At 34.6% G+C, this 24,002-nt stretch overlaps 1 protein-coding gene and 7 non-coding genes across 9 annotated transcripts in view; all 8 read right to left on the bottom strand.

Moving 5' to 3' along the window:
- Positions 1-17,645, bottom strand: part of LOC137387483 (treslin-like) — a 79,885-nt gene extending 62,240 nt beyond the window's left edge. For both annotated transcript variants that reach the window (XM_068073914.1, XM_068073915.1), the window contains exons 1-7: positions 17,611-17,645; positions 14,633-14,888; positions 12,415-12,539; positions 10,711-10,968; positions 6,033-6,134; positions 4,945-5,132; positions 345-507 (exon numbers count right to left, since the gene is read on the bottom strand). In XM_068073914.1, coding sequence (XP_067930015.1) covers positions 345-507; positions 4,945-5,132; positions 6,033-6,134; positions 10,711-10,968; positions 12,415-12,539; positions 14,633-14,888; positions 17,611-17,637 — 1,119 coding nt within the window. In that variant the 5' untranslated portion in view covers positions 17,638-17,645. The remainder of the gene's footprint in view (positions 1-344; positions 508-4,944; positions 5,133-6,032; positions 6,135-10,710; positions 10,969-12,414; positions 12,540-14,632; positions 14,889-17,610) is intronic.
- On the bottom strand, positions 8,015-8,087 carry Trnar-ccu (transfer RNA arginine (anticodon CCU)). The gene has a single exon. It is a non-coding gene; the product is annotated as a tRNA-Arg (tRNA).
- On the bottom strand, positions 8,157-8,229 carry Trnar-ccu (transfer RNA arginine (anticodon CCU)). Its single transcript has one exon. It is a non-coding gene; the product is annotated as a tRNA-Arg (tRNA).
- Positions 8,299-8,371, bottom strand: Trnar-ccu (transfer RNA arginine (anticodon CCU)). The gene has a single exon. It is a non-coding gene; the product is annotated as a tRNA-Arg (tRNA).
- Trnar-ccu (transfer RNA arginine (anticodon CCU)) lies at positions 8,441-8,513 on the bottom strand. Its single transcript has one exon. It is a non-coding gene; the product is annotated as a tRNA-Arg (tRNA).
- On the bottom strand, positions 8,583-8,655 carry Trnar-ccu (transfer RNA arginine (anticodon CCU)). Its single transcript has one exon. It is a non-coding gene; the product is annotated as a tRNA-Arg (tRNA).
- Trnar-ccu (transfer RNA arginine (anticodon CCU)) lies at positions 8,725-8,797 on the bottom strand. Its single transcript has one exon. It is a non-coding gene; the product is annotated as a tRNA-Arg (tRNA).
- On the bottom strand, positions 9,149-9,221 carry Trnak-cuu (transfer RNA lysine (anticodon CUU)). The gene has a single exon. It is a non-coding gene; the product is annotated as a tRNA-Lys (tRNA).
- Positions 17,646-24,002: the final 6,357 nt, after the last annotated feature.

The following is a 24,002-nucleotide window of genomic DNA, read 5'->3' as shown; positions in this document are numbered from 1 at the left end:
AACAAACACAGATATGTTAGCCCTTGTACTCATAACATATAAGGTATATTCCTGGACACACCCCTTCCTACATTATTAACAATCACAGTGTATTGTCACCAGAAAGCGTTCTGAAGAAATCCTTGTGCAAACAGCCTTCAAATATTCTGTAAAGATCAGCTAACAATTTTTTGACATAGCTCAATTTGGCTGTGCCTCCTTGTGGCTAGAACATATTCGATTTCAGCTTTTTACTATCACTGTAAGGTGAATACAGCATTTCAATGCATCATCGATATATAAAGGCAAAAACTAAACGGTGATGTCACACTGAATGCATATCAACACAATATATATGTAGTTACCAGAACTGTGCCCTGACGAGTCATGTCCAGAATAAACTGTGGGAAAGTAGAGTTATCTCCTCCGATGATGCAAAGGTAGGTGATAGACTGATCCAGATATTCGAGTCTAACAGAGTGTGAAGGAGTGAAACCACAGATATAGAGATACTCCACAGGCAGCAGCCTATCAATAACAAAGCATACGACAATAGTCAAACCTTTACATACAAAGTTTATTTGGGCGTTCATGTGAAAATCTTTTGATGTTAAAGCAGATATATCTATAAGGAAACACTAATTTGCGCAATTTGTTATAAACCCTATATAATAGTACTACAGGTAATGATACATAACATTAAAACTAATACATTACATAAATCTAGGTAAAAACACCGAACGCAAAAAGCTAAATCAAATTACACTTCAAAAAAATAGAAATCAGTAAACAATTTTATTATTTTTTATTAAAGACAAGTGAAATTGAAGTGTATAAATAGCGGTGTGTGAAAGCCGTGATGGATTTTTTGTTCAAAAGCCTACGATACTTCCACAGATAATCACACATAGCGTTATAACAAACGCATTACTTAAGAAACACTAAATCTAAAAGACTAAATAATAAAATTAATTAAAGTCAAAATCAATTTTAATATTTACTTTATTTTAGAGACACGTGAATGTAGCGTAGATGTACAGGTAGATGTGGCAATTGATATATTCAGCGGACTTGCTGAAGTATTGACTAGGGTAAGTGCTAGCCAATTTAGCTTGCATTTCTTTTATATATTTTAACGACTTTTTAATTTGAGCTTTTATTTACAAAACTGCAACATTTTGAGAAACTTCCATATGATGGAATTACTTCAAATATAATGACAAACATTTGCTACACTGTTGCATTGTATATTGGAGAATCCAATAATATTAATTCGGAGATAGCGCAACTCCGAAGCACTGCGCATCATGGAATCCTAATTAATGTAGATTTGATCATAAGCAGAGCTTTGTAACTGTCTACGGTTGCCAAAAGTTTTATAAATCATATTTGCAATGCTCATAGTTATTCTAGTCATAAATCTTTAGTTTTGAAGATGTCAGGTGCTTCTTAATAGTGGGGAGCGCCCAACCCCTCCCTCTTCACCAAAGAGAAGTGATGCTCATCTAGAGGTATGCATTTGACCTCAGAGAACAAGCTATTTTTATTGTTTACTGTCATAGAATAAAGGGCAGTTGCACCACCACCAAGGGACAGCCGACCTCTAATTCTCAAAGTGATTGCAGGGTACAGGAGTGAGGGAGTACAGGGTGCATTTGCTCTGTGGTGTGCAAGTTTCGTTTGCACTGAGCACACTCACCACTCATACAGCACATAGAGCAGGTTAAATATTTTTTAATATTGCGCTCTGAGTTGATATAGGTCATCAGTTTTCATTTCATTTCCATAATTATTTATTGATTTACGTAATTTTATTTTTTCGGTATCATATGGTTTGACATGGTATCATATTAGTATTATATGGTTTGACATGGTATCATATTAGTATTATATGGTTTGACATGGTATCATATTAGTATTATATGGTTTGACATGGTATCATATTAGTATTATATGGTTTGACATGGTATCATATGGTTTGACATGGTATCGTATTAGTATTATATGGTTTGACATGGTATAATATCAGTATTATATGGTCTGACATGGTATCATATCAGTATCATATGGTTTGGCATGGTATCATATCAGTATTATATGGTTTGACATGGTATCATATCAGTATCATATGGTTTGACATGGTATCGTATCAGTATTATATGGTTTGACATGGTATCATATCAGTATCATATGGTTTGACATGGTATCATATCAGTATTATATGGTTTGACATGGTATCATATCAGTATCATATGGTTTGACATGGTATCATATCAGTATTATGTGGTTTCACATGGTGTCATATCAGTATCATATGGTTTGACATGGTATCGTATTAGTATTATATGGTTTGACATGGTATCATATCAGTATCATATGGTTTGACATGGTCAGTCGAAAATGTTTATAGCTTAATTAAGGATTAAATTTCATTATTTAATTGCAGATGTGCATTTCAGATACACCGTAAATCTTTTCTGTTGCAGGTAATAAAGTTATGTTTTAATGTAAGTTGGTCCATGTCTTTCTTTGTTCTTCTCTTTAACGTTAATAAGGACACAGTGCGATGTAGAGATGCACTTATAACAATTTTAGAAACAGATACTATTTATAGTTGTGGCGGGAGGGGAGTGCACACAACACAACATTTTTTCTTTCCAGTGGGCATCAAGACAGAAATAATTGAGAAACATTGCTTTAAGAAATTCTACAAATGTAAAATAATCAGAGGTCATGTTTGTGGCAACAAAACTTTAGTATGCCCAATGTGGAGCTCGAACCCACAGCCTATGCCCCTCACAAGCTTAATAACTATGGTGAGTTGACCAATTACCGCACTAGTGCAACCTTTTACATGTAGTTATGTTTGATGAGGAATTTCCTGCACAGTTGGTGAGTTTTATTGTCAAAACATGATGATCTTTTACAATAGGATAATTAGTGACATACTATCTATATTATTATTATTATATTTTTAGCTACCCATATAATCTATAGGGGTAGATTTGTCGTTGTGTGTGTGTGCATATCTGTTAGTGCGCGCAAACATTTCCGCGCTGATTTTATTCATACTTTATTCACAAATTTTTGAACTTTATAAATAATTTGTCTATGTTGTGCTTTGTAGTAATAGTTCCAACTCAAGTTCACTGTCATTTATTGCAAGTTCAAAACATTTTAAATGTCAGCAAGATTCATGACTGAGCAATTTATTTCCATTTGTTAACGAAAAATGTCTTAATCTTCCAAATTTTAGCTGATCTATAAAACTTAAAAATGATCTATAAAAACATGTACATCAGCAAAGGTGCAGCCTTTTAAAGACTACAAAAATCTCCTTACGCCTCTTTAAACAACATAAAGTAATTTCGTAACGTATCATCATATTCTCTTCTTGTCTTCTTTCCTTAAGTTTGACAGGAATTGGTTAAGCACTGATGACACCCCTCTGGCACTACACATTTTTTATGACTGACAATGAGCACACATATGCTCGTGCCTTACACTAAGTCACTAAAATATGTGGTTACAAAACTCCATCTGGTTCCTCAGAACCAGCCCTTTAAATATCCAATTGCTGTCTATCTGATTGAAGATGAAAGAAACCTGGGCGTCGCCTGGCTTACCGCCAATTATGTAATAACTAGAACAATATATAATGATATAGTTGATATACTTCAACTTACGAGTGCTCCAACGTACGAGAAACTTGAGATACGAGCCAGCTTTTAAGCACGTTTTAGCACTAACATACGAGCCATGTTTGAGATACGAGCACGTGAGTCAGTTGCCAAGTATGCCGGAGGTGTTTTATGACAACAGCATCACTCTGTATTTTTCAACTGCTCAGGTTATACTTTTGTACCGTGTTTTTTGGGCGCGACTTTCAGTGCAGAATTATGTGAATTAAAGGTACTGTGTGTAAACCGAAAGTTTGCCAGTAAAATGAAAGATGAAATGCAAAGAAAAAGCAAATGATAACAATGATTAAACGGAAAATTATTGAAAAATATGTGAAATGTGTATGCGTGATTGAGCTAGCTCAGCCATATGACAGAAATACATCCACAATTATCAAACAGAAGGATTATATTCAGGGCATTTATTTAGTTCGCAAAAGGACTAACCATAGTTTCTAAACGGCGCAGCGATCTTCATGACCGCTGATGGAGAGACTGCGCAGGCATTGAATAAAAGATCAACAATTGGCCGGTGACAGCGTAACTGAACGATGCTATGTGAAAAGGCCGGTGCTATCTATCAAAACTATAAACATTCGGACAAGTTGGCTAGTGGTCGTACATTAACCGTTTGTGACGACACCTGTGTTCGTCCTAATCGCAACATGTTGAAAGGGCGACAAAGACAAACGTCCTTAGATAGGTTGATCTTAAAACGGCCGGCTAGTCGTGAAAGCGAAACAAAGGAAAAATTAGCTAACAAGCGAGAAACTTCAAACTATGAACGCCGAAGAAATTTTAATCACGTTAGGTTGAAAATGAAAGTTTGCTTTTAGGTTTGCTTCCAAGTTTGTCTTTTAAAACGTTGATAAAATTCAAATTTATCAAAGTCAACTGTTGTAATGAAGGATAACTCTCTATAACTTCCTAGAATATTTCCCTCTCTGGCAAACGCTAGCATTAGCTGCTATTGTATGTACCGGTATTTAATTTACATTTTAATTAATCACATTTCCTTGCATTATTTTTTATTTAATGCTTTTTTAAAAGCTTGTGGTAAGTTAGGACAATAACCAACATGCTCTTTCTGTTACAATATTTTGTTTTGAGTGTTTTATTTGCATTTTTTTAAAGTATGGAAATCAATCAATATATATTTAATTGTTCTATATATAAATGAATTGCACCAACATGCGAGTAAATTGACATACGAGCTCAGTCTCGGAACGCATTAAGCTCGTAAGTCGAAGTATGACTGTATTGCAATAAATATAATAGAACAAACCGTTGAGAATTCAGCGTCAACACCTTAAGAGACAGGACCTTCTCATTATCTGATGAGCAAATGTAAAGAGGTTTAGACCGACAGGCCTCCGTTGAAACAACTTGTGGCTCCAAAAGTTTGGCTATCGTGTGACAGACAGGAGTGACAGGTGCTTGCATGTGATTTTCTATGGTGAGAGCAGCTGGTAACTGAAAAATACCAAGTTTCAAAAGAAGAGAACAACTCATCTACATAGATTTCTTTTACATGAAGGTCAGGTGCAAAACATCGAGCAAAAACTATGTTTGCAAAAATATTCCTTACAAACATTGTCGCGGTGCAAAAGGAAAGCAGAAAGGCGATTTTGAACACCGACCTTCAAAAACTAGTTAATACACTCTTGCAAGCTGGAAAAAGTTACTTTAAAAGTGTTCCCAATGAAGCTTCTTTCCATGCATTATATTTGTTTCCAACTCAGCCTCACTTCTCCACTAGCCAAAAAAAGAACAACAATGTCTGTAATGCATATGCGTGTAAGTGAACAATCTTCAATTGTCTTCTCATCCAAATACAGAGGAACACAACTCTATAAATGCAGTAAGAGAGTTGAAAATCAGCCACGATGTTATTTAAATTTTTGTCTAAAGCATTCTCATCTGTGCAACATTTATATTTATCTTTTTTAATCTAGTATTCTAGTGGCAAATCTTCCACATGGCATGACTCAAATTTATAAATACTTCGACTGTGTAGTGCTTTATACTAATAGTTCCAACTCAGGTTATGTCATTTATTGCAAGTTCTCATTTATTCCCATTTGTTAATGAAGAATGTCTAAGCCTTCCAAACAAAATATTTAAACCTTAAAAATTTCAGCTCATCTACAAAACTTAAAAACATGTACATCAGCAAAGGTGCAGCCTTTTAAAGATTAAAAATCTCCTTTTACATCTTTAAACATGGAAAGTAATTTCGTGATGTATCATCATATTCTCTTGCATCGGCTCCTTCCGTTAAGTTTGACAGAAATTGATCAAGCACTGATGACGCCCTTCTGCCACTACACAATGTTTACGGCTGACAATGAGCAGAATGGATGTGGTACTTACCAGACCCGCTGTGTTCCCAAGAGTGATGATCTGAGGGAGTGAAATCAGATTTCCACCATATGACTTTAGAGCGGCTCGGCAGAAGTCTTTAGTGTTAACATCCTGTTACGGCAGAGTATTAAAAATAGTATTTCTTAGCTTTGATGTTATAACAATGTCAATATTAAGCCATAATTTAAAAACTAGGGAAGGCTTTCACAAGAAATTCCTTTACGATAAGCAGGGCCACCAGAGACAGCAAACGCAGGAATTGTCCTCTCCTTCGAATTATGTGACGTATAGCTACAAAGTTCTTGTACATGTGGTGAAGACACGCTAATGAGAATGTAAGAAACAGCAAGCGCCTCAAAAATAATGCGTTCATATGAAAGAAAGGATGGTTACACCAGTGCAGTAAAGTATTTTATTAGTTAGTAGAAGCTATCGCCCACATTTGCCTGACTTTGAAATTGTCTGCTCTTAACGAGCAGACAATGAGCAAACTAGCATCCTTAAGCTTTATTCAACAAATAGAAAACTAGCTGACAAGGTTTGCGTAACATCAAAATAATAGATACATTCGTTTTATTAAGTATTTAGTTACATTCATCACTTCATAGAAGTAACACAACTCCACGCTGCATTTCAACTCTATGAAATAGACTTGAAGCAAAAAAATAAACAGAAAGACTGAAATAAAACACTATATAAGCAAGGACTGCCAACTCCAACTTTTTATGTCATCTATCTATATTTCAAAGCTTGTCGTCTGTCTGTCGTCCGGTCTGCCCAGTTATGGCGATTGGTATCTAGCAATGAAAAATCCGTATCACAGAAGATTTGATCTCTGAACCTCCCACTCACCAGGTGATAAGCTAACCTATTAGGTTACACTGGATGTAATGGACGATAATTGGACGATATGAGTCATTATCTGGGTTAAAATACGCATAGCGACTTTGCGTTACGCGCAGCACCCACTAAAGCTTGCTCTCACAGCTCTTATTAGTGAGTTTAGCAATACAGATATTAGCTCACTCAAATTAGCTAATGGCAACCACACTATCTGTGACTGTTTATAAGCTGTTTAATAACCCTGTAATGTCATCCATTTGGCTAGTATATTACATATTTTATGAAGGTCATAATAAGTTAACACTTCCCAAGGTTATGTACAGACTACAGATATAGCTCAGAGTTTTCAGTAAACTGGTGAAATTTTAGTTTCCGGCTCCTATGCTATAAATGAATTGTCAAAGCAAAAGGCTTTCCCTAGCCTATAAATGTATTCATTACGACATATAGGAATTCATAGTAATATTCGGACATCAAAACCAAATTATTGTGTAACGGCTGAAGCACATTAGAGAGCTCGGTGGCAAATTTCAAAGCATCGTTGCTACGGCAGATGCTAGCTTTGAATGGTAGTGGATTCAAAAGGTTTAGGAGTGTTTGATACATGTATCAAACTTGTATCAGACATGATACACTCCTATCACTTTGTCACGATTAGCTGGCTGATCATCAGCCAGTATGCTTTAACTCGACAGAAAACAAACTGAAACAATTCAACTTAAAATATAAGCTCAATGATTATGACATGGTGTGAGGTGATTCAGAATAAAGTTGTTACAAAGATGAAATTAGAAAAAGGAAAATAAATGAAAAGGAAATAAATTATTTCTAGAAAAATATAATTTGGAAGACAGGGATTTTTATAAAATTTGGTTTGTGTGAATAACAATGACAATAGACAACAGCTGGTGTTACTATCAAAGTTTCGCAATCTTTTATTTTGCCTCCAAGCTACTCCAACCTTTAGTCAATCGGAACTAAAAATACACCCATTACTAAACTCCACCGCAGAATCTACAGATACATGTATAAATATAAGTGTTTGTTTGTCGTATGTCCAGTTATAGCGATCAAATACCTTATTCATAACAATAACCAAAGACAATCATAAAAGAGAATTCTTGTTATTCCATGCTAACTAAAATTGTAACCCCTGGTGGGACTCAAACCCACAATCCCCTGCTTAGGAGGCAGATGCCTTATCCATTAGGCCACAGAGGCACTGTTGACAATAACCAAAGACAATCATGAAACAGAATTCTTGTGTTATTCCATGCTAACTAAAATCATAACCCCTGGCGGGACTCGAACCCACAATCCCCTGCTTAGGAGGCAGATGCCTTATCCATTAGGCCACAGAGGCACTGCTGACATCAACCAAAGACAATCATGAAAGAGAATTCTTGTGTTATTCCATGCTAACTAAAAGTGTAACCCCTGGTGGGACTCGAACCCACAATCCCCTGCTTAGGAGGCAGATGCCTTATCCATTAGGCCCCAGAGGCACTGCTGACATCAACCAAAGACAATCATGAAAGAGAATTCTTGTGTTATTCCATGCTAACTAAAAGTGTAACCCCTGGTGGGACTCGAACCCACAATCCCCTGCTTAGGAGGCAGATGCCTTATCCATTAGGCCACAGAGGCACTGTTGACAATAACCAAAGACAATCATGAAACAGAATTCTTGTGTTATTCCATGCTAACTAAAATCATAACCCCTGGCGGGACTCGAACCCACAATCCCCTGCTTAGGAGGCAGATGCCTTATCCATTAGGCCACAGAGGCACTGCTGACATCAACCAAAGACAATCATGAAAGAGAATTCTTGTGTTATTCCATGCTAACTAAAAGTGTAACCCCTGGTGGGACTCGAACCCACAATCCCCTGCTTAGGAGGCAGATGCCTTATCCATTTGGCCACAGAGGCGCAGTTGGCAATAATTAAAGACAATCATGAAACGTCATTCTTGTGTTATTCCATGCTAACTAAAAGTGTAACCCCTGGTGGGACTCAAACCCACAATCCCCTGCTTAGGAGGCAGATGCCTTATTCATTAGGCCACAGAGTCACTGTTGGCAATAACCAAAACTATTGTGCAACAGAACTATTGTGTTATTCCATAATAACTAAAAATGTAACCCCTGGTGGGACTCGAACCCACAATCCCCTGCTTAAGAGGCAGATGCCTTATTCATTTGGCCACAGAGTCACTGTTGGCAATAACCAAAACTATTGTGCAACAGAACTATTGTGTTATTCCATAATAACTAAAAATGTAACCCCTGGTGGGACTCGAACCCACAATCCCCTGCTTAAGAGGTAGATGCCTTATCCATTTGGCCACAGAGGCACTAAAAGTTGAATTTAAAGTCAACCAATAAAACAGAATTATTGTGTTACAGTGCACCCTCAGGATACGATTTTGATCCGTTCCAGGGTTGGCATCGTATAGTGAAAAAATCGTATGTAGGGGTATAGAAACCATAGTAATTATATAATGCAAACATCCACTGGTAAAAGTTATCAAAATTGTATATAAGTGATGTACATATTTAAAATTAGTAACAAAATTGTATGTTAACCTTAGTAACTATTGTTACCTACAGTAATTTTAGCGTGTTTAGTACTATAGTAACATTACAATGCACAGTGTGTGTGCAGTAAAAGGAGTACGTACCGTAGGAAGTTCTTACCTTCAAGGCAGACGTACGTATACCATAAACTCCGAGTTCACTTCAATTTAGTTTAGCTTACTAAACTCAAATATTTAAAAGTTAAGTTTTAGTATGTGTTTCAACTATTTTACTGAATTTCAACTTTTTATCCCTAAAATTTTATTACTTATCGGATTCTGTCTACGCTTCCGCTATAACGTTTAGCTGACCTGTTTATTAGGTGTGTTTGTTTTTTTATGTACGTAATAAGCACACCGGCTGTCAAATTTGAACTTGGTAGAAAATTTTGTAGGATTCATAAGGTGAAATAAGATTCGTATGGTGAGGTGAAAAAATCATCACGTTCCACTGAATGAGGTGAAAAAATCGTATATCAGGGTAATCTTATCCTGAGGGTGCATTGTATTCAGTTTAGAGCTGAAGATCTAACCTTCAGTAAGATGAGAACCCACAATCCCGTTTAAGAAGCAAACATCTGTAATTAACTTTATGAAATATTATCATAACGCTGAACAGGTAGATCTTAGGCGCACATTTTAAGTTAACTCTATGCTCAATAGATCTTAGATGAACATTGCAAATTAACTCTATGCTCAATAGATCTGAGGTGAACATTGCAAATTAAGTTATGTTCAAATGATCTGAGGTGAACATTGCAAATTAACTCTATGTTCAATAGATCTTAGGTGAACATTGCAAATTAACTCTATGTTCAATAGATCAAAAGTTAAAAGTAGATAAATAGATTAATCAATAGATTAAAAGTTACTTCTATGTTTAATCGATCTCAGATGAACACCAACATAGTAAGATGTGATCTCGTGACAAATACTACAATTTAAAACGATGTAATATAAAAGCCTTGAATAAACGAATAGGATATGGTAACATTATTGCCTCTAACTATGATAACTATAATTATTAATTATTCCATGAGAAAATTACTCCTACTAGATGCTCACTACTTTTCATAAAAAGTGAACTGTTCTCTAAGCATTCTTAAATTTACAACATCTTCACTGTTATTCCCAAACTCATTTTAAGAATAACAACATGTGAATGAACACTGCAAGTCCATTTATTGTTTGCCTTAAAATCCTGTAAAATGGGTTCAAATACTAAATCCTGATGCAGTTGTGCCATAGTCAGGTGGAGATAACCTACCTCGTGCGAATCACTGGGAGAGGAGTCAACCCAAAATAATCCTATACACTTTTCATTCCATTTCTGCTCCGCAGTTTTTGACATTATTGCTTTGACTAGATGGGCGGGCTTGGTGCAAGATGCCCCAGTAAATGTAGACAGCGATTGCATAGAGCTGAAGCCGATATGAAAATTAAAGACATAGTTCTTCACCATAGGCTGAGTCCTAGGATGCCGCCGAGTGGACTTTACCGGAGAAGAGATGTCAGGAATCTCCCACTGAAACAGACGCAAGTTGTATACATGTATAATTTTTTTTGGAACTACTAAATCATCAAAAAATTATGATTTTCGTTTCAGACTAAAAAATAAAAATGAGACAGAAATCAGTAATTACTGAGTTGAACAAAATCATTGTAAAAGTTGATAAGCTAATAAAATTGCGGAGGAGGCTGGATAGTAAATTGTAGGTTGTAGTAACAGAAAGTTCATAAGTTGAAACAGTATGTTGGTGTCATGGAATAGAAAACAATGTTTGTTATATGTGTGGAAGGATAAATACAAATATTCTGGGCATAGTTTACACAGATATTTAAAATCTGTAACACAAAGGCAGAAACCAGCAAGTTTGGGATAAGGCAATATGCTCAAAGATTTTGTGATGCAATGTGGTGAGCCGGAGTATACAAGTTTAATCAATGTCAAGATAAATGCAGAACAGTTGGAGACCCAAGTATTGCAAACTTTGCTGGAAGTTTCCTTATGAAGTGGTGACCATTAAACCGTTTTAACATAAATAATTAAGCAAAATGAAAAAATTGAAGTTGAGATTTTATTAATTCACAGCAAAATTTTTTGACAATTAAATGTATCAACGGCACTATAGCTTTCCTAGGTGCCAAGCAACAGATATCCAGAATTAGGATTACTTCAAATCACTTAAGAAAAAATAGTATTCTGCTTCTTTATATGGTATAATGTAGGTGGACTACAAAATGCTTAAAAAATTTGTCTACTCTTAACCTGGCAAAGTCTTTAAAAGTAATTAACGTAGAATTTAAAAAATCACTAAATCAATCGTAAATCATTTTTGTATATTTTAGGGCAAAAGGACAATAAATTGAATTGATGAAATGAATTGAAAACTGAATTGAATCGGTACTGAATTGAATCGGTACTGAATTGAATCGGTACTGAATTAAATCGGTACTAAACTAAATCGGTACTGAATTGAATCGGTGCTGAATTGAATCGGTACTGAATTGAATCGGTACTGAATTGAATCGGTACTGAATTAAACCGGTATTGAATCGAAGAGATGCAAAAATTTTAATGCAATAAGAGCCATGTCCGTCCGAAGCCATGCTTAGTTAGAAAAAACAAACACACTGCACAGGAATCGAACTCACACATTCTGCTTGCAGCCAGGCAGACTACCAACTGCACCACTCTAACACCTGTCTGCATCATGAAGTAATTGCGCAGATAGATACATATGATGATCTCTCATGACGCAAGGGACTACCAGCTGACTAGTGTAAAGATAATAATAATAATAATAGAAACAGGTAATAGAAACAGGTATACATCAGTTAATTAACGACATTGATAGCACCATAACCTCTCGAGTAGCACGGTGAAATTAATCAGTTTCTTTAAATTGGAGCAAATCTACTGAATAAGAAATGCTTCCTGTTTTTGTAAAACGGAATGTTCTAGACAAACCTGGAAGTCTTCAATAACGGCGCAGAGCACGCATGAGTACATCTCGGCTGGCACCTTCTTTGGCGCCTCTTCGGTATTCTCTTGCTGTGAGGTATCATCTGCAGACACGTCTTTAGTCAAAATGACTGCCATAGAAAGGAACACATTGATTATTACAAATAATATTGAAATCTAAAGAACCTATCTGTGAATTGACAATTGGGCGACTACTTTCTCAAACAAGAACAACAAGATTCAACATTTAGAAAGATGTCATAGAAGGGTTTGCTGCCTCCTATGTCAACTTCAGTCCTGAAACGCCATTAAATACTAGATGTTCTTTGTCATATTTTGATAATTTGTCTAAATGCATATAATTCTATATTGACACGCTTGTCTATGGTTTAAAAACTGTTGTCTATCTGATGCGTTGTAGCCACGGCTAATCAGAGGAAATAATCTTACAAATTAGTCTAGCAGCAGCCTTGTCCTATAGGTTGAGGGTATATTTAGGGGGTTGCATGTTCTTTGGTATATCAATACCAAAGTTTGGAAAACTTGACCTTTTCTAGAACCTATACTAACAATTCTATGACATAATAGGAGGGTTATGCGTGAATCTATCATCAAAAGAAATGATTGAAAGTTTAACAAAATCACAAAAAACTTAATAGCAGTAAAATATGATAGTCACTAATATTTGAGCCATGCTAGTATCCTGTTTTGTTATCTTATCTTAAAGGTTGACTTGCAACAAAATTCATATTACAGTTATTTGATATCAAAAGATTCACCATGTCTTACTCTGCTGTGTTGTAGGTGCAAAATATGTGGAAATGTGATTACAAGCTCTTAAAAACTCAAAAACGAACAGTTAATCGCAGCCATCATGAGACCGCCACAGATTAGAATCTTCCAAAACGGCTCAAATGGGACGTAGTTGTACAAGATGGCTTCTGGTTACACTTTCATGCAACCTCATTCCTCGAAATATTTTTACAAATATACTTCACGCATTCAATAAAACCATGTCTATTGTCCTTACGCGTCTATTTCATCATCATTGTAATGCTGTCCCCTTGAGCACTGATATCTCAAAGCCTACAGTGAAAATTCGTTTAATTTTTTAACCTCAGCTCGAAGGAGTGCATATCATCCTCTGATAAACATGATGAGTCTGTTGGTCACCTGTGATAGTCGAAAATGCTGCAGAAATTATTCGCGCTGTTTGGCAAGAAGTATGGGTCACATGATCAGATTATGACTAGACGATTAGACCAAGCCGAAACTGTAAAGTAGCGAGTATCTATATTTGGTAAGGGCTCTTCGGTAAAACCCGAAGTGTTTGTCATAAACTAGTGCTACGAGAAGTTTTATATTGAGCCTTTTATTGGCCTTTCAATTCACGTGAGAACATCACGTGACAAAACAATAACCAGATGTAATGACTACATCAGAGAAATAAACTGATTTCAATCTACGGCGGTTTCGTGATGGCGGCGATTAACTGTTCGTTTTTGAGCTTTTAAGAGCTTGTAATCACATTTCCACATATTTCACACCTACAACACAGCAGAGTAAGACATGGTGAATCGTTTGATACCAAATAATTGTCATGTGAATTTTGTTGCCAGTCAACCTTTAACAAGAAAATAACATCAAAACAATCTACATAGTGATAGTTCATGCTAACAGAGTTTTTTTTTCTTAAAACAAACTAACTTTAACTCAAGAATATCACACAAAGCTCATTCGTGTTTTAATTTAATTTGAAATAATTTATAAAATTAAACTCTACTTTAGAATTATACCGAAAGGCTGTCTTAGCTTGATATGAAGTTAATTCCAACTCATCTGGTGTTTCTTTATTTAGCAGGTAATTGATTCAATCCCATGGATTCGCCTAAGTTTATTAAATGTTACAGAGTTCGTCTTCATGCACTCGAGATGTACATATTGCAACTTACTTTGCTGAAAAATGAAATTTGAGTAATTTGGAAGCACTAAAAGTTTTCAAGTTTAAACCATATCTTGCTGTTAAAAATGGAGAGCTGTCTACAGCTACATCTTAACAAAAAGAACATTTAAATTTTTGTGAAAAAATATCATTACTTTTCTTTTTTATCATAAAGTAAAACAAGAAAATGTAAATAAAGAAATAAGTTTTAAAAAAAATAAAAATACTTAACTAATATAAATCGATTAAAACTACCACTGAACAGAAAAAGGAATAATTTACCTAAAAGATCTTCAAACTCTTCAAACGTAGACGTAGTGAACTCTTTCCACGCCGCGTGTCTGCGCGCTGCCTTCCCCCGTGTCAGCTGAGATTTACTCAGGCTATAGAATCTATAAGACCATCTGAGATCCCGATAAGCTGGATTGTACTTGAAAGTGGATAAAAACCTTAGACAAGCTAGTCTCAGAGGTGCAGTGCTCTGCCGAGGGTTCCCAGTCAAGTGCTTGCCTATATCAGTGTCTATGAGAAAGACCACCTACAATGATATATTTTACTATCAATGTGAAGGTTGCTTCAGCTAGCCTTAGTTTTTAAAAGGCTGCGTTTTTTTTCAAAGATTTAGTTCATCAGCACAAGGAAACAGGTTAACCATTGATCTATCGACATACTCCGAATTGCCGTATGGAATTACATAGCCTTTGTACTTAGATGAATATTTCTCGGCCTGAGGAGCAAAGTGACATGGGTTTGAGAAGCATCAAGATGGTTTACTATTTTAATTAGAAAATCTGGAGAACAATATTAAGCCTGCTTTGTATTTGTTAATTTTATAATATTTTATATTGCTAATTCTTTTAATCTTTTGTCAAAGAGATAAATGTATACCTAAACTTGATAGTTTCAAGTCTTCCTTATATAAATTTTTGTTTGTCTGTTTATGACACCACATAGCAATACATTTTTCTTTATTGATTTTACACATGATTACAAACTGACCCATAAAAGTAAATATGTACCGTATACATGTACAGTACATACCGTAAAACCTCTAATTGAACGCCACCTCTATTTGACCGCCACCTCCAATTGAGCGCCACCCTGAGAAAAGGGTTAAAAAATAGACCGCCACTCTCTAATTGAACGCCACCTCCATTTGACCGACACTTTGAAATTATTTGATTTTTACGAGCCCATAAAATCAACTGATCAGGGGAAAATTATCCACAAAATCGTATTAATAATAAACTGCTTATATCAATAACAATTAATTCTCTCGTCCAATTCCAAAGCTTTTCGTTTATTCGTTAAAACTTTGCAAGCAACACCATAGAAATAATCAAGAACGGTCTCAGGCTAGTAGTAGTTCTCTGTTTAACGCTGTCTTTCTACTTCGAAGTAGCTTAAAAAACGGCTTAAATTTACGATGGTAGATGAAATTTTAAAGCAACGCTATAGAAATAATTACTGTCTCAGGCTAATAGTAGTTTCTGTTTAACATGGTCCTAATACTTCGTAGTACTTGTACATATACAAAAAACTGTTTAACTTCACGATGGTAAATGGAACTTTTAAAGCAACGCCATAGACATAACCACTAACTTTGTCAGGCTAATAGTAGTTCCTTGTTTAACGCGGTCCCAATACTTTGAAGGACATGCATATAAAAACCGGTTTGCAAGTTTTGCATCAAATGATACGTTTAGCAAGCAAACTTTTACGCGTTGCATTGGCGCTAAATGCGGCGTGTGAAAGTTTTGCTTTGCCAAAAAATTGTTTGGACGCTAATATCGACTAGTTCAGCAGTGCAGAAGAGTTGAGCCCGGAAGATATTGTGGAAGATATTGGACAACTAGAAGATGTTCATTTTATCGAAAGCAACAATCAGAATGCAGATATGTGAGCAAATGATGAAAATATTTTTGTTTTAAAAATGTTAATTTTGTTTCTGCATAATATAGGTATGGTTTGTTTATGTCACTTGCTCATGAATATATATTTGTATCATTTGATAAATTATTATTGTATAACTTATAAATATTCAGTTTTATAGCATGTTATTTAATAGTATCTTTGGGGCTATTTTAACACGGCTTACAATGAATCGATGCTCATAACTCCACTTTTATTGCACATAAAAAGCTAGTTTTGGTTGCAAACAGTAGCAAGCATATCAGTGAGGGCAATGCGCTTTTATTCAACAATGTTAAATATAGATATAAAATAAAAAATATGTCTTCAAATTTGGAAAGAAATAAAAATTGAGAATGTCAACAAATTGGAAAGAAAGACACAGACTATAATATCATCGCAGGTCAACTGCAAGCAATACATATCAACAGGTAGAGATATTTCTCGATTATATTATGTTTCTCGATGCACATTTATGAAGAGATCTTTGACAAGTTGGAGGTAAGTTAGCAGATTTATTGCATTGAAAAGGTTTAATGTCACTCCACCGGAAAAAGAGAGCAAAACACGTATAGGTGACACTCGCTTCACCCGTGATAGGGCTAAATTTAACTTCCAAAAATTCCGAGCCATTTGAAAAATAGACCGCCTGCCTCTATTTGAACGCCGCCTCCAATTGATGCCACTATAGAGGAAAGGCTGGAAAATAGAGCGCCATGGTGTTCAATTAGAGGTTTTACGGTATATACGGCATATATATACAGTACATATATACAATATATACATTGTATATATATATATATATATATATATATATATATATGATATATACCGTATATATACCATATATATACTGTATGTATATGCATATAATATATATATATATATTTCTTTTAGGCATAGTTGTGTTTCAACATTCAGCTGAAAATTTTAGCCAGGTATTCAACAACTGCAATGCTACAGTTTTCACTTGCACCTCGGGTCAGAGAAAAGAACAACATCAACAAACAGTTATTAACAGCTTGCTCACCAATCTTCAATAAGTTGAGCCTATCTTTAGTGGTCAACAAGCACAAACACTCAGTAAGAGTTATAGGAAAAAAGCAGGCTGATGTAACCAACAAAATTAAGCCTGTAATTCATTCAAATGGTTGAATGAATTGCAACCATTGAAATACCCAGCCTCCTATTCAACCATGAGTAGGAGGCTTCATATTGTGGTTCACTACTATATTATGAAGCCTCCTATTCATGACTACAACTTCTGCTTCAATTGAGTAAAAACAAGCTAATGCTGGGCCAAATGAGATTTTTAAAGAAGGAATTAATAATAGCCTACTATGACTGACCTGAGCTATGCAGCTACTCTCCTCCATAGCACACCTTCAACCTAAAACAGTGTTGATACCATTTTGTGAAAGTTAGTTCTTTTCCTACGAGAACGAAATTAATGTTATGTTTAACCATAAGACGGATGGTATTTAACAACAAGAGAACACCACATGAGCGTTTAAAAAATAAATTTATTTTAAAAATTTGGCAAACTGAGTGATAGTTACTGCTGTCATTCGGCTAGTTTATAATCAAAATTAAAATGAAAAGGATTAGTCCAAGTATTTGTTCTTATTACTATTAGTTATTTTAAATGATCTCTATCACTTTCTGTTGAAACAATTTCACAATTGACGAATTAAAAATATTTTATGTATATTTGGCTCAGTGGTCATAAATGGACACATTAAAATTTATATTGGAGTTAATTTTTTCTGAAATTCTGAATTTTTCACAGATTCGTGTTTAATAAAAGGTGAATTTTGAATTGTCAGAAATTATAAAGTACATTATAGATGTTCAAACTTTTTATTTTTGTTGCACTAGTGGTTGTTTTAAATGTGTCTTTTCCCACAAGCACAAAATTCTGAACATGCAATTAATGAGATGCCTAAAATGGTGGTCAATACGAAGGGTGGGGTTGAACCCATTATATTCAGTTTACTAGAGTGACATTCTAACGAACTGAGCTAATCAGTCACCTTTTCAAGCCAATGAATAACTGCGCAAATGTTTATTCTCTGTGCTTTACAACAGCACAAGACGAACAAACAGACAACAGCCAATAATAATATAGACAAAGACTATACGATGAAAATACATGCATATATTATATCTTTTCCATATTTGTTAACATGATATCACAGTTCAAGGTTTCTATCAAACTGTGTGAACATTTTAAGATAACATGCTTTCCCTAGTGCAGCCAATGACCTTTTAAATATCTCAAGTGTCACACAGTGGTGTTTAAAATAAGCTGGACCCTTTCGTAAGAAAACTACAATTTTCATTTAAAACATTGTTACTAATTGTGAATTTAGTCAATAGCCATAAATGATATATAGCAAATTAATTTTCATTTTGTCCTGAACAGCTTGAATAGCTTGAATGATTGCATAGGCTAAATTCTGCACATTTTATTGTTGCAATGGTTGAAGATGACAATCTGTACAGATATGATCTCACGACATACACTTTCATTCTTTATTTCAAGTCATAGAGCTTGAACAACTCTTTGAACTATATTAGGTTTGAGTTTTAGAGCAAAGAAATCATCTCATGGTATGGAAGCTGATCATTTTTATTACATTGGTCTGAGAAACTGCCCCTAATCCGATTTAGGTGCATCCTACACATTATTTGATGAATATTCCGAATCTTGATAAGATTTTGAATTTAGTGGTATATAATTTATATAATTATAATATATAATTTGTTTGGTAACAAAATACAAGAAAAAATTATAAATGAGTTTGAAAAATTTGTTTAATGAACAAAGGCAACCAGTTTATTTCGCACAACAGTGTAGATATATAATACAGGTTAATGTATTTCAGTAAATTACAGAAATAATATTTAAATCTTCACATTTCCCTTTGTAAACCTATAATTCTCATTAGTTGAATAGACTATTTAACCGGTTACTATAACCAGCTGATTTTGAGAAAAGAAAATGCAATCATCAAAGTTTTAAAAAGATGCACATCATTGACAAGACCTTTTGCAAAACAATCTGACGGTGCATAAGTATTAGTGGCAAAATTATAGCTGAAATGGAGCTATTTGTGGCATCAGCTCAACGGAAATTTTACTTAGCGTCTAGCAAAAGAAATGGTTGACTAGAAATAGAACATAGATATAGTAAACCCTACTATGGGTTTACTATATCTATGTAATAGAATGATGAATACAAATATCATAGCCTTACATAAAAATTACATACCGCAATGTTCATAGACTTAGCACTAACAATAAAATAGGATGTAGCTACTTAATATTTTGAAAAAATAACTAATCTATTGTGGGAGTGTATTGAACAACTACTGATATACCTAATAAGGAAAGCAGTTTCTCTTGATACAAAATTCTAATCCAACATTTGAACACTATCACAAGGCAACTTCAAACAATGTTGAATAGGAGCAGTTTCATTTTACGCAAGCTCTAGTTGGAAAATCCAACCTCAGAAGACAATAAAGTCATGTGACTTCTAATGATATGACTCATGAATCAATCACTTTTGAAGAACTAGCTTGTTACTAAAGAGGTAAGTAATGGTGATCAGTATAGTTTTAGAATGAACTGATCTTGTCTCAATTATAGCTAGTCACTTAAAAGTACTAAATCTGCAAAAAATTAATTCTTTTAAGAGCTTTTAAACCTCTCGTTTTCTAATTTCATTATCTTTCCATGAATGGAGTAGGCCTACTAATCTAGTTTTTATAGTGGTAAGTGTTAATCTTTGGCGCTAAATTAATTATCTACAGACTAACATACTAGGGAACGATACCCATTTAATTATTTGTCTACAAGAAGAAAACTTAAATCCTATTAAGCCTTGCTTACGTACAACTCTTCTGACTTGAAAATTACATTGATTTGTAACACATAAATTTGGCAACTGACCTTACATGACTAAGCAATGAATAACAGTTAAAAATGCACTAATATCATTCATTGAGCAGTAGGCTAAATACAGTACTTTGACTTTCTTTCTTAGGCGAGCATTAGGGAGTTTGTGTTGGGTGAGCATTAGGAAGTGTTCTCCACAAACATCAAACAAATGTGGTTGCAGCTAACACACGACAGGGGTGTCCTCCACAAATATCAAACAAATGTGGTTGTATTTAACGCGCGAAAGGAGTGTTCTATCTAGCATACAACATTTAGCAGACAAACGATACAAAAGGCTTGAAAAAGGTTTTGAGAAGAAGGATCCTCATTCATAAGAGCAAATCTTTATCTTTGAAGCACTAACACAATTTTGAACCAGCAACTTTAGACTTTTTGATAATGGAACTGTTTTTTCCAACAATGTAACATAATAAAGTATTTCTACAATTAATTGCACTTATTTTAATCAATTCATTTAATTTCAGCTTTGTGGTTGTCGTAGGTAAAAATGTATTTTGTGGTTTTTGTTAGCAGGCTGATAGACATAATTTTGTTAGCATGCAATTATCTGCATATTACCTTTTTGGAGCCAAACAATGGTAAACCTTGTCTAGTAACCCCACAACAAAAACCACACCCTCAAGAATGAGAAACCTACTGATGTTACTATCAACGCATCAATCTTTTTTCACAAACAGGCGGAGGGTCATTTAAAAATGACTTTAAAAAAAGTTTCAAAATGTTAAAATACAGTTGTACACCTCTGTAGGTTATTTAGTAACGAAATATTAAATTCGCTAAACTGCAAAGGTCTTGTGCCCAAACAGGAGTAAGTAGTCTATGGATTAAAAAGTGCATTTTACAAAAGGTTACTACTGAACAATAGCTAGGCTGTCCCAGAAACGGATGACAGAAAATTTTATAACCGGAATATAAACTCCTTTCAAAATCTTTAAATGATAGCAATGACACTCTAGAAGCCATGTTGCACTTATATTGCTACCATCGCAGACAAAAACCCGCAAGTACAGTTCTGCTAGTAAAGTTAGCTTCTAGCAGAAATATCAAACCAAAAAAGCAGAATTGCATAAAATCTGTGTTTCCTTTCACCAAAACATTATGTAAAATATATCGATATATATACGAATAAAGAAAATACAATATAAAATAGTATTAGCGTTTAGATAAATGTTTTTATGGTAGCATATAAGCCTAAGATATCAGATGAAATGGCTCTAAAAGTATTTTACTAAAGGCCTTTAGAGAATTGAGTTGATACAACTATTGAAAGAACCACCGCTTGACAACATAAAATGGGTTTTGCTATATAGGCTGAAAGTCTGCATCCCTTAACTAATGAAATCACTAGCTTGGAATATTTGGCTAGCGACAAGTTGTATTCTGATTTGAGTAACAAATGTTGATGACACCTTACTTCACTTGTATTTAAGATGATAAATAAATAGGTGTTATGACAATAGTAATATCAAATTTCAGGGAATAGTAATCCTTTTACTTAGGCAATGACTCTGATTCAGATCATGCCCTTTACGTTTATAAGCGGGACAAAGGTTCTACACAATGTCAAATTACTAATAGTTATTAATAAACAATTATTAATAGCTATTAGTAATTATGTAATAATAGTTTATGTGAAACAGTAGCAGCATTTACTTTAATATACCAGGTATTTTATGCTAAAATCTGTTGCCCAGCGAAGCAGTCAATTATACTTTTAGAAAATAAAACTTAAATGGACATAGACAATATTTTTAATGTTTCAGTATTCTGTTTTGAACGCACTTGAATAACGAACACCTAAAACTTGCCAAAATAGGTATTAAATGTACGACACGCACACTTGTATAAAATTGCACAAATGTAGTAATGCTCTAGAATTATTCTAGAATGCTTTAGAATGTACATTTAGCAAAAACGGTATTACAAAATACTACTACATTTTAATGTGTATTCACAGGGGCAACATTAATTAAAGATGTGGTTGCGTCAAATTTGAGTTGATCTTAAAAGAAAGCATTTTTTTTTCTCTATCAGTTGATATGTTGTTTGTTGTGTTACGCGATCGCATTGCCAAGATATTTGAAGATTAAAATCGAAAAAAAAGTCTGATCGCCGTAAAAACGCTCAGGCCACAAAAACGTGCCCAGACTTGCCCAAAATGATGTCACGCGTTATACAACCTGTCTCTATCTCTCGTATTCACATCGGCTATTTGCGATAAAAGTCTAGTCTTACGCGGCTCTATTGGCATATATCTTATTCTGTATTTGCTCATGTTGGCTAGAATAAAATTTTAAATCCAGCTACAGATGCATTATAATGAATGTTTCAAAGGCCTCAAATAACGAAAATTGAAAATTTGTTTTATTCACTATCTCCAAATGTTGTGTAAACATTTGGGTACCGACTACCAATTCTACCGGTCTATGGTAATTCTGTCAAGCTAACTATGTTGAACAAGGTCTTTGTATCAGCACAGTTCCGCAGCTACCCATACTAACAATATACAGCCTCCCATAAGTCCCGCCCACATTATGTCCGTCGCCTATCCTTGGGGCGGGGCTGTATATCATTGCCTACACCGTCTACGTACTAGTTTCTTACTAGTAGTATTCTTACTGAATACTACCGAAGTGAAATAAGCATGCCGCGTCTTTGAAAAGAATATAGATAGGGATAGAGTTTTAAGGATGAGAAGTCTGCTGCAAACTGGATTTGAACTCACATTCTCCAGTTCTGCGGACATCCATATACCATATCCAATTCACTACAATATTCTGCAAATCATATTTTGCATTATCTTCAACAATATTATTTTATTATATAACTTTTACAAGCAAAAATATTTTCATCTCGGCATAAAGCTTTTAGTAAAAATATTCATCAAGTCGTGGCCACTCACATAGTTTTAGCTGATACAATAAGACAAATTCATCTACTGCAACAAACTCAAACAAAACATCATGGTTTATGCAGCACACATTCAAGTCTCTCTTTCCCCTTTATGGCAGTTTCCACACTGACAAAGCTTCTTCGGCTGGTGGGACGACAAACATTCTGTAATCAGTAAAACAAATGCAATAAATATATGTCATTCATAGATATGTCATTCTAAAACGGATCTATTGACAGCTTCCAAATTGGGAGTTAAATAGATTGCGAGTGTAATTTTAAAAATGAATAAACGTTTAACAAAGGCACAAGTACGCCAAGCCAACGACTCGAAGCTTTGGTTCTGGAAATTGAAGATTTGCATTGATCAATCGATTTTCTTCACTTTCTACAAGTGAAAAGTGAACATCTAATGTCAAATCATAAATCTAATTTACTAGATAAAGATGCCACAGAAAATTTGAAGCGAATGTAGCTAGGTGAACTGATAAAAAAATATAAAACGATGATTAGTGATAGCAAAAAGTTATAATTTTATTAATTAGTACATGTATTAATGAGTACTAAAATATTACCTTTAGTATATTCATCAATCTAAGCCATTGTATAGCTAGATGCTAAAGATTAAAAAGAAGCAATCAAGAACTTACTGTACATACGTATCTCGCACGCGCAGGAAATTACATTTTAGCCTCAAACAGGGAAATATAATCTGAATGTAAACTCAACAGGAAACTCTATAGGAGACTCAAAGTAAAAGATAAATTTACCTCCATTCTCCGAGCTTCCTCCGTAGAACTTTAACTACCTGATGCCAAGAAAACTCGGAGTCACCTTGGCCGTAACTTTACAGCAATTTTACAATAACATTATTACATGTATG

Source organism: Watersipora subatra, chromosome 2 (genome assembly GCF_963576615.1).
Source record: "Watersipora subatra chromosome 2, tzWatSuba1.1, whole genome shotgun sequence".
Classification (NCBI taxonomy): Eukaryota; Metazoa; Bryozoa; class Gymnolaemata; order Cheilostomatida; family Watersiporidae; genus Watersipora; species Watersipora subatra.
The sequence above is the reverse complement of the archived record's forward strand: the minus strand, read 5'-3'. Positions and strand labels throughout refer to the sequence as shown.